The sequence below is a fragment of the Hipposideros armiger genome, unplaced genomic scaffold (genome assembly GCF_001890085.2).
Source record: "Hipposideros armiger isolate ML-2016 unplaced genomic scaffold, ASM189008v1 scaffold_17, whole genome shotgun sequence".
Taxonomy (NCBI): domain Eukaryota; kingdom Metazoa; phylum Chordata; class Mammalia; order Chiroptera; family Hipposideridae; genus Hipposideros; species Hipposideros armiger.
Window position 1 is genome coordinate 233,866 of NW_017731367.1, and position 15,675 is coordinate 249,540.

The window sequence follows — 15,675 nt, forward strand, 5'->3', positions numbered from 1 at the left end:
GGTCCCAGAACACTGAGTGGCACTGTTTGATGGTGGACCAGGCCCTGTGGAAGACACTTTTCCGCTCCTGGGAAAAGACAGTGTGGGCTGGAGAGCCGCCCTTGGTGCTGCCTTTGCTGTCTGTCATTTGAGCAGTGTCGGAAGGTCATGCAGTGTTCTGTGAAGGGATTAGCTTCTGTTTCTTGTGAGTAATGATCGAAGGCAGAAAGGAGACTGAAGCAAGAGTTGAAACATGAAGTTTAACTCTTTTTAAAACTAAGTTTGTATTTAGTTCCAAATCTCTTGTTCCGCTTTATAATCCCTAAAATCAGTTCGTAATTCATGAATCTATCTAATCATCCATATTTAAAAAAAAATAAAATTGAATAAAATAAAAGGTATCAGTTTTAGCTTTTGTATGTGTAATTAAATAAGTTTCTTACTTGTAGATTATGATATGATCAAAGTTTGAAAAACACTGCTGGTACTATTGGTTCAGTCTAGCTTTCACGATTAGTAAAATGAGTTAATTTTCTATTATTCAACCTTCCATTCAGATGTCCTGTGACTAGTACTTTTTATGTATTAAAGATAGATTGTTTTATATTATCCATTGATTTCTTTAAACTTAGTTTTTATGTTTATCAGAATTATACATGTGTATAATTGAAGGAGGCAAATGGTTGCAAAAAGGGCTTGTAAAAAAAAAGACCAGTCCCCACCCTTTTCCTGCTCCCCAGAAGTACCACCTTTAACTCTTGTAGTTTATTGTTTTGGTATCTTTCTCCACATCTTTAATGAGGATATTTGTATGACACATCCATGATTTCATCATATTATTCATAATATTTGCCTCAATAGCTGCGTATGTTTTCTTTGTTACACTCATAAATTCAGTAACACAGTCAATACTTATAGCTCTATGCGTATTAATCTAACATGTTTATGAAGAACTTTCTTTCTTAAAGCATCACTCTTCTTACCCTTTTAGCAATGTTCTAGGCACATGTATTGTCTACCTACTTGGCCATCACTTAGGAGCCATTCATTAATTTTAAACTTTTCTGTGTTTTCAATTAATTAATTATTTAAAAAGTTGGATCACTGGCTGGCATACGACAAGTATAAGATATTTAAGCTTAAGTACATAGCAAACTTAGAAATAAGAAACAGATTCTAAGGCAGAAATTTTAAGGGGTGTTATTTCCTTGTTTTTGACCTCCAAAATCCTGGACAGTTGTGTTATGTAAGAATTGGGGAATTTGAGGATTAAATGAAAGAAATAAAATGATTTGTTTAATTATCACACTCATACTTTAAAATAAGAACTATATAGTTCTTATTTACAAGTTTTATAATAGTTATATCGTTCTTATTTATTCTTTCACTTAATTATACATTAACTGTATTTTTAGAACAATAAGTTATAAAGGAATATATGAAGTGTGGGCAGGGGGGTGAGAGAGGATGTGGAGGAGGGAGAGGCAGAGAGAAAATACGAACCTGTCATGGATAGCTTCACCACTCTGCCTGGATCCTGCTGAGAAGTGTCCACTTCTTGTTTTGCGTACTTGTTACTAACTGTATTTCCTCAGAGTACAGTCTTACTAGTTCATATGTTCTGCCAAATCTCGGCTGCCTGGTGTACTAATTACGAGGAGTGATGGTGTCATGCCTCCCCTTTCCTTCACGGAAGCAGCTGTATTCTTTCTGCTATGACCAGTATTAAGTGTGTGGTAGGACTTTTGAAAACCCCTTTTGCCCTGGAAAGTCATTTCTTCCACCATTGAGCCAGAGCTGAAAATATCTCCATTGCATAGCACCACAGCACTTTCTGCAAAATAGCGTCAACCATTCCCACCCTCCACCCAGATTAACTTGTGGCATCACTGTCATTATTTGCATAGTACAAATCGGAAAGATAATATTTTCAGAGTTTATTGTGTGAATCCACTGTGTTTCTGGAGAAGCAACCTGCATTGCATCTCATCAACCTCAAAAAAAAAAAAAGTTAAAAAGGAACAAGTAATGGAAAAGAATTATCCATCTAGCAGGTAATCAGGATAATGTAACAGCTGCATGGAAGCAACTTGCCTATGATTGACCCAAACTTCTTGTCATAGGAAAGATATTTGAAGTAAATTGATGCATCTTTGAATTTTGAGAACCTACGTTTGAGGACATTTCCCTTTGGTTAAGTAAGATGCGGTTTTAATTTGATCAATAAAAGATTTACAAGCTGAGCTAGACAAATGATAATTGGCATAAGGTGGTCAGAACAAATCACATCAAAACATGTCACCAAACAACATACCTGTTCATGATTAATTGCAGGCTTAGCATTAGCATTCATTGCATGCTCCCTCCCCCCCAAAAAATGTTTATTTGTTAATAGATATGTAAGTCACTGTGTCTCAAACTTTAGAGAAAAAATTGAACTATATACTTTCTTCAAATGAAGTCTTAGGCAGAGTTCAAAAGAAGTGTAATGCCATGCAATAGAGATATTTTATGTTGACCTGGGGAAAAACAAAGTGGGTTTGAAGTATCTAAGACCTGCTTGTCCCTGTTTTGATGGAGGTGAGGGTGGGCTCCAGGCGCAGTTAAATAGAAGTTTGGAGCTCACAGCTTGAAAGCCGCTGGTCTAAGTGGCCTGTAAGCTTTTTCTACAAAGTGTTATCTTTTATATCTTATATGAGGTTTAATGCCTATGAGTAATAATGTCTTTAGTGAAAGAAATTGTAACTTCTGACACGTTCCCCAAGTTACTGCCATTGTTTGTCTTGTTAACTTTGTTTTTTCATGGTGACTTTTTGAAATAGTTGATGGCTCCTTTTCTATGATGCAGTATTGTGGTTTATGTGGTGGAAATGTTGTTTTCTGCCACCCACAAAAAATTAAGAACTTCCACAAGTCCATTATCTGCAGGGTTTTATCCAATGAGTGCCTTCATAGGAGGTAGTCATATCCTGGTAGGAAGCACACATTGGAACTGGCACTTGAAGGATTTGAGGGTCTGAGGGGAGATGTTTCCCAGGCTCTGTCCAAGGTTCTGTCCAGCTCTGAGACCCTGTGACCGACTGAAGAGGGGGTGGGAATGCCATGGAAGTGTGTGCCCATCGGGGTGCTTAGGAGGAACAGCATGAACGCTGGGAAGGAAGCATCTGGAGAGACCTGGGTGATGGGCTTCTCGTTGCTCGTGCTGTTAGGCTAAGCTCCTTGCCTAACTTTTCGCCCCAGTTTGCTTAATTGTAAAATAGAGGTATCTGTTAATCGGAGGTGTGTATAGTGTGTTGATTAAGGACACTGCATCAAGACAGACTTGAGCTGGCTTAACCTCCTAGTGCTCAGCATTGGCCGGGACACCTACTTGTCCCATGAGTGAGTGACAGCTGCTGCCACCTACATTGTCAGTACCTGCACGTTCCTCCTCAGATGCAGGGTTAGAAGAGCAGGTGATAAAAACGTTTTTGTAAAGTACAGAGTGTTCTACAATCCTGAGATTCCTCTGTATTATCATTTCTTGCGTATACTGGTAGGTTCCCAGTTCCACTGATTTTAAAAGTCATTGGTTTTCTCCCCAGATTAGGATTTGGAAAGTATGTACGTCCTGTGGACCCCACTTTTTTCTCACTTCTGCCTTGTGCTGTGTCCACAGGTAAAGTAGGCAGAGCGCAGCGAGGCGTCTGTCGCTGCCGCCATGCCGTTCCCGTTCGGGAAGTCGCACAAATCCCCAGCAGACATTGTGAAGAACCTGAAGGAGAGCATGGCTGTTCTGGAGAAGCAGGACATTTCGGACAAAAAGGCAGAAAAGGTATGTGTTTGGCATTATTTTATATTTTCAGATGTAAGGCAAATTATGAGGTGTTTAAAAAAATCAACAAATCCCAATATGGGTTTATTGTGGGTTTTTAAAATATAATCCCAAGGTGGCATTTGCTGCTGCTTAAATACCACATGTTTTCTCCTGTACTGCCATCTAACAAACATATTTCTAACTTTTTTCTCAGTTTTTCATTTGAGGTTTTCAAGTTTATTTAAATGTTTTCTTCATTGTTGAAATTGGTTTATCTGATTCCTGAAATCAGTGTTCCCACCAGCAGTCCTCTTGCGGTTTTCTTTCTGTCTGTGTGTCCTGTATTCACCATGAGTATCTTCCTCTACCCAGTCACCACAGTCCAAAACGTGACTTTTATCCCAATCTTATCTTCCCCCTCTTTGAAACATCATGTTTCACTAAACAGCATGAACCCCCCCGCTACTTCTAAGGGGTTTAGGAATTGATTCTGACTTCCATTCCTACTTGACAAAGAGCGCCATGACCTTTCTTATGAACCTCATGACCTTTCTTATTTCTAAAATATATCCCTGGCTTTAAGCCTTCAGTGCAGACTCGAGTGGCACAGAGACCCTTTGTGATGTGATCTCTGCTTCTGTACATGAATTTCAACCCCGTCCCTTATTCTGTACTAGCATCTCAACTTGCCTTCGTTCATTGAAAGCAATTAAAGCAGATGATGAGCTGTACTAGTTTTCATGCCTTGGTCTTGTTCTCCCGCACTCCATTTCCACCTCAGCCCCCATTCATCTTTCAAAACCACCGTATTTGTCTGTCTCTCTCTCTCTCTCTCTCTCTCTCTATGTATATATACACATATATAACTAAATATAATATAGACTACAATGACGGCTAGTACAGTTAGGTGTCACTATCTTGACTGAAGCTAAGAGATCAGCACCCTCAATGCAAATGGCAATATAGTGGAAATAGGCAAAAAATATGTTAGTGTTGATATGAAAACAGTTTTACCTCCCACAGGCCCCCTGAAAGGGTTTTCAGGAACCCCAAGGAGTGCATACTTCAAAATCTACTGTGATAGTTAATGAAAGGCCTATGTTTATATGTGTGGGTGGCATCAGGTAGGGGGAGTGTCCTCATTTAGATGGGTTATATGGGGGAAGTCTTACAGAGGACGTGGCATTGGAGATGAGTTCTAAAATGACAGAAAACAAATTTGTCTCTGATGGAATTCATGTCATCTACTTCATTAAATCAGTGGTTTTCCCTCCAAGGGGACATTTGGCAATGCTTGGAGACATTGTTGGTTATAACTCTGGGGGAGAGCTGCCGCTGGCATCTCGTTAGTACAGGCCATGTACTAACTAGTACACGGGACAGCCGCGCCTGCCCTCCCCCCCGGAAGAATTATCTGGCCCAAAATGTGAGGAACTCCTGCTCTAAACCTAAGCAGGAATAGACCTCCTGCTATTAGGATAAACAAAGGAAAGAAAAATAGTTGAGTTTATGAAAAATAAATTTCACTTCAGTGGAAGGGGACAACTCTGAAGAGCAATCCATACAAACTGCTTATTCTGAACTAGATGAAGAATAGGGAGGAAGATCCCTGAAACGTCTGATTCACTTTCTTATCAAGATTCAAAAGGAAATACAACTAATTCAAATGTGGAAGACAGGGAACCAAGACCTGAAAACAATGGAAGGAAGGAAATCTAATCACTAAATTAACAATCATGAGAAACCATTTTTCCATCATACTGAAGACAAAACAGTTGGAAGGTAGTCCTATTAAAATCAGAGTGCTTGCTAGGACTTGTTATTTAGCATTGCTCTGGAAATTCTAACCAATGTATGAAGAGAAATGGTTTAGAAGAAAAAAAGACTATTGCAAATAAAGAGGGAAAATCACACCGTTGACATATTCACATATCTTCACACAACACAAGAGGATCGATGCAAAAATGAGAACTCACAGGGCAGCTAAATAGAAAATTCATAACTTCCATAAAATACCAATCAAAACTATCTAGAAATCATAATTTTTTAAAAAAGTATTTCATTTGTAGTAGCAACAAAAAAGTATAAGATGTCTGAGAATACGGTCATCAAGAAGTATGCAAGAACCTATATGAAAAAAATTGTATAACCTCATTCAGAGGCAGAAAAGAATACTTGGTCCATGTTATTGAATGGAACATAGTTAAGATGCCATTTCTTCTCAAATTAATTTTTAAGCTTAAAGCAATTCCATTCAAATCACAGTAGGATTTTTGTGACTTGACAAAAAAATGGTTCTGAAATTCTGAAAATAAGTAAAATAGCTTGAAGTTGTGGCAGGATCTAAGGAATATGAATTCTACTTTGTTTTGAAGTGAAACACGTACTTTATATCTCCACTTGCCATCTTCCTAATCATGGTTAATGAAACTCCATCATTCTAGTTGTTCAGGCCAAAGTCTTGAGTCATCCATGACTCCTTTCACACTTCCCAAATCCAAATATGAGCAAATCCACCCACTTGATCGGGAGGGGGAAAATTAAAAAGCCAGAAGCACTTCTCCTGTTTTCCTAGTTACCACCCTGGTCTGAGCTCCCATTATCTCTGCTCTGGATGACTGCAGTGACCCTCTAACTGGTCTCCCTTCTCCCTCCAACCATAGTGATTCTTTCAAAACATGAGTCAAATAACATTTCCCTTAGTGAACTAAATCCTACAGGCCAAATCCTGCCAAGGCCTGTTTTTGTAAGGCTCATGAGCTAAGAATGGTTTTTACATTTTTAAAGGGTTGGTTTAAAAAGCAAAGAAGAATAAGCAACAGAGACCTTATGTGGGCTACAAAGCTTAAAATATTTACTGTCTGCCCTTTTACAGAAAAATAAATGCCGCCTTGCCCATGGCCTCAATGGCCCCTTCTCAGTACTCGTCCCACATTGGCTTCCTTTCGTTCTATACTCCAGTCACACTCCTGCCTTTAGGTTTTTGCACTTGGCTGTTCCCTTTGCCTAGAATGTTCTTGCCCCCGCTCTCTGCTTGGCTTACTCCCTTATTGCTTACAAGTGTTTGCTCAATGTCACTCTTCATCCAACTCCGTATTTAAAATGCAACCCTGCCCTCTGGCATTCCTGTTCCCCCTGATCGTGCTCTATTTCCTGTGTTGCACTTGACATTTTTTATATACTCAGTGATGTTTGTTTGCTATTTCTTCCCCTGTTAGAATATAAGCCTTCCAAAGACAAAGCTCAATAACTATTTGTATTTATTGAAAATGGAATGCAAAGCAGAGTTCACATGAAACAGTGTCACCTGGTGACTCTGCTGAACTCTTAGTTTCTATTGAAGAGGATATACCAGGAATTACTGAGAGAATTGTAACCATTTGTATGTTGAGCTTGTGACTGATAAGAGGGTATCATAGCAAGGTATCTTCTGAATTTTATGATGGTAGCCAAGTATCCCAGCCCCTTTTGGTGCTGCCACCACAGAAGTAGTGAGATAAATGACCCTTCCCAAGAGATCTACACTGTTGGTCCTAGTAGCTTTCATATAGTTTTGTGTTTATTAATTATCTTCCCTTGTAGTTCAGGATGCTCATGATTGGACGAATAATTTTACCCAATAGATCTGATTAGTGGATTACTTTGAGCTTCCAGGTAGGATTGCAGTGATCTGTTGCAGGATACTGTCCTGAAAAATCTAGGTACAGATAGCTTCACTAGAGATCTCTACCAAACATGTAAGAAAGAAATAACACAATTTCTATACAAACTTCTCCAGAAAATTTAAGAGGAAGGGGTAGTTCTTAACTCATTCTGTGAGGCTAGGATTATCCTAATGACAAAACCAAAGACATTACAAGAAAACTATGGACTAATATCTCTTATGAACATAGCTGCAAAAATTCTAAACAAAATTTTAGCAAATTGAATCTAACAGTAGAATAATATATCATGACCAAGTGGAGTTTATTCCCAGAATGCAGGGCTGGTTTAACATTCAAACATCAATCAATGTAATTTATTGTATTGACAAATTACATGTCAGTGGACAGGGAGAAAGAAATACAGCCTCTATTCTTGATAAAACTCAGCAAATTAGGAATAGAAGAGAACTTCCTCACCCTAATAAAGGGCATCTGCAGAAATGCCAACCAGCTTTACACATCGTGGGGTAAGGCCGAGAAGAAGACAGGGATGTCCACTTTCACCACTTGGAGGTTCTGGCTTGTGCAGTCAGACAAGAAAAAGAAATGAAAGGCATGGAAAAGAAGACGTAAAATGGTCTTTATTTGTGGATGACATGATTATCTACATAGAAAAGCTAAAGAAATCTATTAAAAAAGCCCAGAACTAATACATGAGTTTAGCAAGGTGTCACAGGTTACATCAGTGTACAAAGAGCTGTTGTATTTCTGTATAGTAGCAATGAAAAACCCCAAATTGAAATTTAAAATACCATTTGGAATAGCACCAAAAAAAATGAGAAACACTTAGGGATAATGTGGCAAAAGAAGTGAAAGCCCTGTATACTGAAAACCATAAAATATTGCTAATAGATGAAAGACCTAAATAAGTGGGAAATATACCTTGTTTATGGGTTTAAATACTCAGTATTGTTAAAATGTCAATTCTTTTTTTTTTTTTAATTGTTAGTTTCAGGTGTACAGAACAATACAATAGTTACCCTTTTCACCCTCACCAGGTAACAACCCCCCTCCCCCATCTATTGCCTTCCCACCCCCGATATCATGCTTATCTATTACAATTCCATTGAATCCGTTCCCGCTCTCTACTCCATGTCCCGAGACTATATGTATATATATAATTATAGTTGACATACAGTGTTATTCAACATCAGTTTCAGAAATACAATGCGGTGGTCAGGCCTCTACATCAACTATGAAGTGGACTCCCCAAAAGGACATGGGTCCATCTGGCCCCCTAAGAAATACTTACAACATTATAGATTATATTCCTCGGACTGTCTTTTTCTATCCCTGAGGCCATATTACAATTACTAATTTGTATTGTCTCATCCCTTCCCCTTCTCCTTCATCCCCACCCCCTCCCAACTAACAACCCTCAGTTCTTCCTCTGTGTCTCTGAGACTATCTCCATCCACTTCTCCCATCCATTCAGTTCCTTAGAATCCACGTATAAGTGAGATCATATGATATTTGTCTTTCTCTGACTGACTTATTTCACTTAGCATAATGTTCTCTAGTTCCATCCATATTGTTGCAAAGGGTACTATTTCCTTCTTCTTTATAGCTGAATAATACTCCATTGTGTAAATGTACCAAAGTTTCTTAATCCAGTCATCTACCGATGGGCATTTTGGTTGTTTCCAAGTCTTAGCTATTGTGAATAATGCCGCAGTGAACATAGGGGTACATATATTTTTTCGGATTAATGTCTTGGGATTTTTTTGGATAAATACCTAAGAGTGGTATTGCTGGGTCATAAGGTAGTTCCATTTTCAGATTTTTGAGGTACCTCCATACTGATTTCCATAATGGCTGCACCAGTCTGCAGTACCACCAGCAGTGCACCAGGGTTCCCTTTACCCCACAGCCTCACCAGCATTTGTTGTTTGTTGATTTATTGATGATAGCCATTCTGACCGGGGTGAGGCGGTATCTCCTTGTGGTTTTCATTTGCATTTTCCTAATGCTAAGTGATGTTGAACATTTTTTCATATGCCTGTTGGCCATTTGTATGTCCTCTTTGGAGAAACGTCTCTTCATATCCTCTGCCCATTTTTTAATTGGGTTGTTTGTTTTTTTGGTGTTGAGTTGCATGAGCATTTTATATATTTGGGATATTAATCCCTTATCTGATATATCATTATCAAATATCTTCTCCCATTCAGTAGGCTTCCTTTTTGTTTTATTGATGGTTTCTTTTGTTGTGAAAAAAAAATGTCAGTTCTTTTGAAATTGATTTATAGATTTATTGTAATTTCAGCAGGCTTTTTGATAGAAATTAAAAAGCTGGTTCTAAAATATGTATGGAAATGCAAAAGACCTAGAAAAATCAAAACGACTTGGAACAGAAACAGAGTTGTGGTGGCCCGGCCAAGTGGCGCATTGGTTAAGAGCTGGCTTGGGATGCCAGAGGGCCCCGGTTCGGATCCCACATATGAGGGCCAGTGACACCGCCCTCTACAGCTAAGATGCTGAACAGCAGCTCAACCTGGAGCTGGGCTGCTGTGAGTCGCTGGCGACGGCGTAGGCTGCAGCCCCTGTTGCAGTGGGCTGCCATACCGTGTGTAGCCAGCAGCCAGCATGAGCAGCCAGCAGCCACAGTGAGCGGCCGTCCAGAAGCCGGCGACTGATCTGCCTCGCCCGGGAAGAGCGCAATGATGGTGCCAACTTGGGCCAGTGAAGCAATGTCCTCCACAACTAGACTGAAGAACAAAAGGACAGACAGCAACTTGTCTGTTCCCCTTCCCCGATTCCCCAACGCTATTCCCATCCCCCAATTCCCCAATTTAAAAAAAAATAAAAATCTTAAAAAAAAAAAAACCAAAACACAGTTGTGGGGCTCACACCATCTTATTTTAAGAATTATAAAGCTACAGTAATTAAAACAGTGTGGTATTGACATAAAGATAGACATATAGATCAGTGTAACAGAATAGAGAATCAAGAAATGTCCCTTCCCATCCCCCCAATTCCCCAATTAAAAAACAAAAAGTCCCATGTTGTATGGAAAATTTTTTACAAAGGTGCAAATGTAAATTCAGTGGAGAAAGGATAGTTGTTTCAACAATTGATGCTGAAACAATTTGATAGCTACATATGCAAAAAAATTGACCACGTACCTCATGCCATACACAGATGAACTCAAAACGGATCACACAACTAAATGCAAAACCTACAATTATAAAGCTTCTGAAAGAAAACAGAAAAATCTTTGTGACCTTGGGGTAGGCAAAGGATTTTTTTTTAATTTTATGCAAAGGAGTTTTAAACATGACACCAAAAGCATACTCTGCAAAAAGAAAAAAATTAATAAATTCATCAACAGTAAAACCTTCAGCTCTTCAAAAGATACTGTTAAAAGAATGAAAAGGTAGTCTGCAGACCAAGATTGTATCCGGAATAAGGCCTTTGGGGTACACAAATAGTAGGGAATACTACTCAGCAAGAAACAAGAGTGAACTATTGCTATACACAGCAACATGAATGAACCTCAAATAATTAAATGTTGAGTGAAAGAAGCCAGACTATAAAGAGTATGTAATATAGGATTCTGTGTATACAGAACTCTATGGAAACCATGACAGAAAGCAACTCAGTGGTTGCTTTGGGATTGGCAGCGATAGAAGCCACCTCAGGAGTAGGGTTGGGGGAGTAAGGGGACTACAGAGAAATCTTGGTGGTGACAGATATGTTCGCTATCTTGATGGTTTCACAGGTATATAAATAAGTCCAAACTTACCAAATCGTATTCTTTATATGTGTATGGTTAGTTGTATGTCAGTTATATCAATAAAGAGGGTAAGAAAAGACTATACATGTACCTGCTGAGATAGAGGTGGCTTGGAAACCACAGATGTTTGCCTTGAGAATAGATCCTGAAATAAGCACCCAGAAAGACTACTGCAAGCCTAGGTTGATACAGTAGAAATACATTACTTACATTCAAAGCGATCATCTCCGGCTCAAGTCCAGACTTGAGGATGTAGAGAATCAAGAGTGTACTGAGAGGGGCATGACCAAGCTGGTACAGAAATTCAGAAGTCATGACAAACACTTACATGAACTGGAGACATGAAATAGAGAAGGAATAAAATTTTAGTTCTAGAGCTCTTAGGAAAATGTCTTTAGGGGCTCATTTAATAGGAGGAAAGGAAAGGTTCTAGATGGTGTAGGAGATAGAATTAAGACCTGTGAGTGGAAGTAAAGCCGGGAGCCCAGTTTCATCTTGATATTAGGAAAAGTAGTAGGCGGGAGTTGGCTTCCTTGGGAATGCAAGTTTCCTGTCCCTGGATATATATTGATGTGGGCTGGGTCAGCGCTTAGGTCTCATAGAAGGAATTCATGCTCCCGTGGTTGATGCATGGTGCATTGATACACCACCGTATTTTACAGGGTGCCTTCATAGAGAATAGGCATCCATCGTATTTTGAAGTAGAATAGTTTCCTGTTATTATTCTCATGATCCACATGAAGAAAGCTATTGTTTTCTAGGTGACCCTTTGTATTAGAGTCAGAGATGCTATTCACTCCTAACTGCCAAACCCGTGGTAAAATTAAGCCTATTTCTACTTTATTCATTATATCCATGGGTATTTTCTCATTTATTTCTTGTGATCTTATAGACAAAGTGATAAGTACAACATTTGAGTGTTCATTCCTTTATTTGTAATGTGTTGCTATTTTTACTTGTTTTATATGGTACACAGTTGCCATATTAAGAATTGTACAAAATACAAATAGATGAGTTCCTTAGGAACTATACCACACCTTTTAAAAAGAATTTGAAAGCTACTTTTCTCATACCTTTGGAAAAAAATGGTTTGTCTTACCATCCTTATTTTTAGATACTGGGGCATGGGGGTGGAGTGGGATGGGGTGGAATTTGTTCTTTCAATGCTAACAGCCACACGGGTCTGGTAGGTCTGGTGGACGAAGTGACTATTTATACGCTCTTTGCCCACTGCATGCTATATAAAGAAGGTATGGCTGCCTCGCTCCGCATATACTTGGTTCCCTTCATGCTGTGAATGCGTGTATGAACAGTGTTGAATAGCTATATTCACTCATTTCAGGAGAGGAATACGTTTGCTGGCATACTAAGGGGGAAGGGAGTAGCCCTTTCCCAGCATAGCCGTTTAACAGTGACTCATGGTTACTTAACTTGTTTAGAGTAATCTTTGACACCAGGAGGTTATTAATAGGTTTTCTTAGTCCATGATCTTTCAGCTTAGAACACTCAGACATTTTCTTCAGTAGAAAGGTAGGGGGGGCGTGTGTGTGTGTGTGTGTGTGTGTGTGTAAATTAATACAGTAATTAATGTGAGAATAGACTTGGCTCTCATCAAATATTTGGCACCAACAGTATTTCTTAGGTTACTTTTAGATTCCATCTCACATTCTTTATCTTAATTTACTTTAAAGAACTTCCTTTTTCTCATGAGGTCATATAATAGATCCCTTTTTGAGAATAAATTGATACTTAAGGCAGTGTATATACATTGGTATATATTTAGAGGACTCTTGTTTAAAATGATTCTTTTGCTAAAGAGTAGGTATAAAGAAACTCAAAACAGTAAAACATAGGACAAAATAATAAATGATTTAAGCCTTCCCTCCCCTCCCCCCCAATGTCTGGGCTCTCTGAGGCATGTTTCAGTAATAATAACTACTTACATGTAAATTATAATAAACTCAATTATGTAAACTAATGGTGAACAGAAACTTGGAAAATTCTGCTTAATAGATCATTTCAAAACTTTTCTAAAAGGGATGCCTTTATAAACGTGATTCCCATCTCAATTATGTTTTCTTATGCCAAGTTTCATGTGTACAGCATCTGGCAGGACAGTCTTGCAAAAGATGACAGTGGAAGTAATTTCATTGTCATCATTTGCAAAAGATTCCCAACTTGATTGAATCCTCAAACATTTTAGTGTCCTCATTTATTTGGGCAGATAGACGGGCAGGCACATGGATCAAATTTTTTCCCTTTCCTTAAGGAGTTCATAATCTAGGAGAGGAAATAGGTATGAAAATAATATAGTACAGAGATACTTGGCGGTATCAGTGAAATTCTGTGGGAACCAAAAAGATAAAGCAGTTAGTATCTCTTCAGAGACAGCATTAGGTTTGAAGTGACATTTGAACTGGTTTTTAAGGTGTTTGGTACGCAGAGTGAAAGGAGCAGAATGTGAAACAGCCTGAAGTATGGCATGTTCAGAAAAACAGTGACAAGTTCAGGGTGACTTTGTAGGGCTGACTACATAGAGATGAGTGGTAGCAAGTGAGGCTAGCAAAGGAGATTGTGGTAGATTGAAAAGCGCCTTGTGTACAACCTAAAGATACACTGAGAGAGCTGAAGAAATCTTCTGTTGTTTGCTTTGATTTAAATCTTTATTTTTAAGTAATTATTAATTTACCGGAAATTGCACAAAAAGTGTACGGGGAAGTCACACGTCCCTTTTACCTAATGTTCCTCAGTGGGAACATCTCACATAACTGTATACAATATCAAGACCAGGAAATTGACATTGGTATAGTCCACAGGCTGTATTCACACTTCACCAGTTTTATCATTTGTGTGTGTGTGTGTCGCTCCACAGTGTATATCACATGTGTAGCTGTGTGGTTTCTTTGTAACTACCACCACAGATTCAAAACTGTCCCCTCACCACAAGGCTCCCTATTGCTGTGCCTTTTTAGCCACCACCGATCTCTTCTCCCCATCCCTAATCCTTGCTGGCAACCACTCATTTGTTCTCCAAATCCATAATTTTATTATTTCAGGAATGTTTTATAAATAGAGTCATACAGTAGGTAACCTTTTGAGATTGGTTGTTTTTTTTTCCACTCAGCTTAATTCCCGTGCAATCCATGCAGTGATTCCTTTTGATTGTTGAGCAGTATTCTATTCTGTGGATGTACCACAGCGTGTTTAACCATTCACCTCATCAAGGACATTTAGACTATTCCCAGTTTGGGCTTTTACAAATAAAGCTACTGTGAACATCTTTATACCGATTTTCTGTGAACCCAAGTTTTCCTTCCCCTGGGATAAATGCCCAAGAGTGCAATTCTTGGGTCATTTGGTAAACATGTTTAGCTTTATAAGAAACCGCCAAACTCTTTTTCCAGAGCTGCTGCGCCATTTTACATCCCCATTAGCAATGTTTCAAAGTCAGAGATGGGGTGAGATTGGCAGTGTGTTTGGGAAGATGGATGTAATAGCAGAAGATGAACTTTGTAAGAGAACTCTGGTTACAAGGAAAGCTTAAGGGTAAGAAGGAGAAACATGATCTGAGACTAGATTTCTCAGGGAGAATTAAGAGAATTTGATGGTTATCTACAGTTAACTCCAGGTTCACATACCCTTTGGCCTATCTTCTACCCATCAGATATTTTCCAGAGCACGAGTCAGTGAACTGTGGCCCAGGATGGCCAATTTACCTGGTTTTGTAAATAAAGTTTTATTGGAAGACAGCCATGCCCATTCATTGACACATTTCCCACTGCAGTGGCAGAGTTGAGTAGTGGCAGAGACCATAAGACCCACAAAAAGTTTGCTACCTGCTTATCTACAGAAACTTGAAAGATACTCCTAATGAGATAGATGATTGTGGGGATTGTTATTTTGGTTAGAAATGACGGGAGGCAGGGTGGGGGCAACAGGGAAAGTGTGTGTTTTGCTTTTAAACTTAATGTTCCACATACGTACAAAGGGGGCTCTAGAGAAGCAGGTAGGCCATGGTTTCAAGTCCTCTTTCGCCCTCGTTCACTTTTTTAGTTTTACTTCTAATTTGTATTTTGGGATTCTGCATAAGATTTTTACTTTGAAAAATGGTGGCAGGGAGGAGTAGGAAGTGTAGGCTGTCAGTGGCCGCAAAAACATTTAAAAACGACTGATTTAGATGACCTCTGACATCTTTCAGCACTTAATATGCTGTAACTCCATGCTGCAGCACCACTTCAAACTTAACATCCCAACTCAAACTTCATTTTCTGCCCCAGAATTGGTTTCTTTCTCCTCTTCACTGACTGGTTTAGGAAACGTGGCCTTTATTTCTCTGGCTCAGAACCTTAGAGTCCTCAGAGTCTTTCTCCCTTACTTCATTTCAGCATCTGTTTGCCAAAGTCCTGTTATTTGAAATTATTTGGTGGAGGGAGGAGGCTGAAATTTGCAATTTCTCCCTCTTT

General features: G+C 39.0%; 1 protein-coding gene across 1 annotated transcript in view; it reads left to right on the forward strand.

Annotated features, from left to right (window-relative positions):
- Positions 1 to 15,675, forward strand: part of CAB39 (calcium binding protein 39) — a 79,292-nt gene that overhangs the window by 26,666 nt on the left and 36,951 nt on the right. The window contains exon 2 of the mRNA XM_019628767.1: positions 3,638 to 3,793. Coding sequence (XP_019484312.1) covers positions 3,680 to 3,793 — 114 coding nt within the window. The 5' untranslated portion in view covers positions 3,638 to 3,679. The remainder of the gene's footprint in view (positions 1 to 3,637; positions 3,794 to 15,675) is intronic.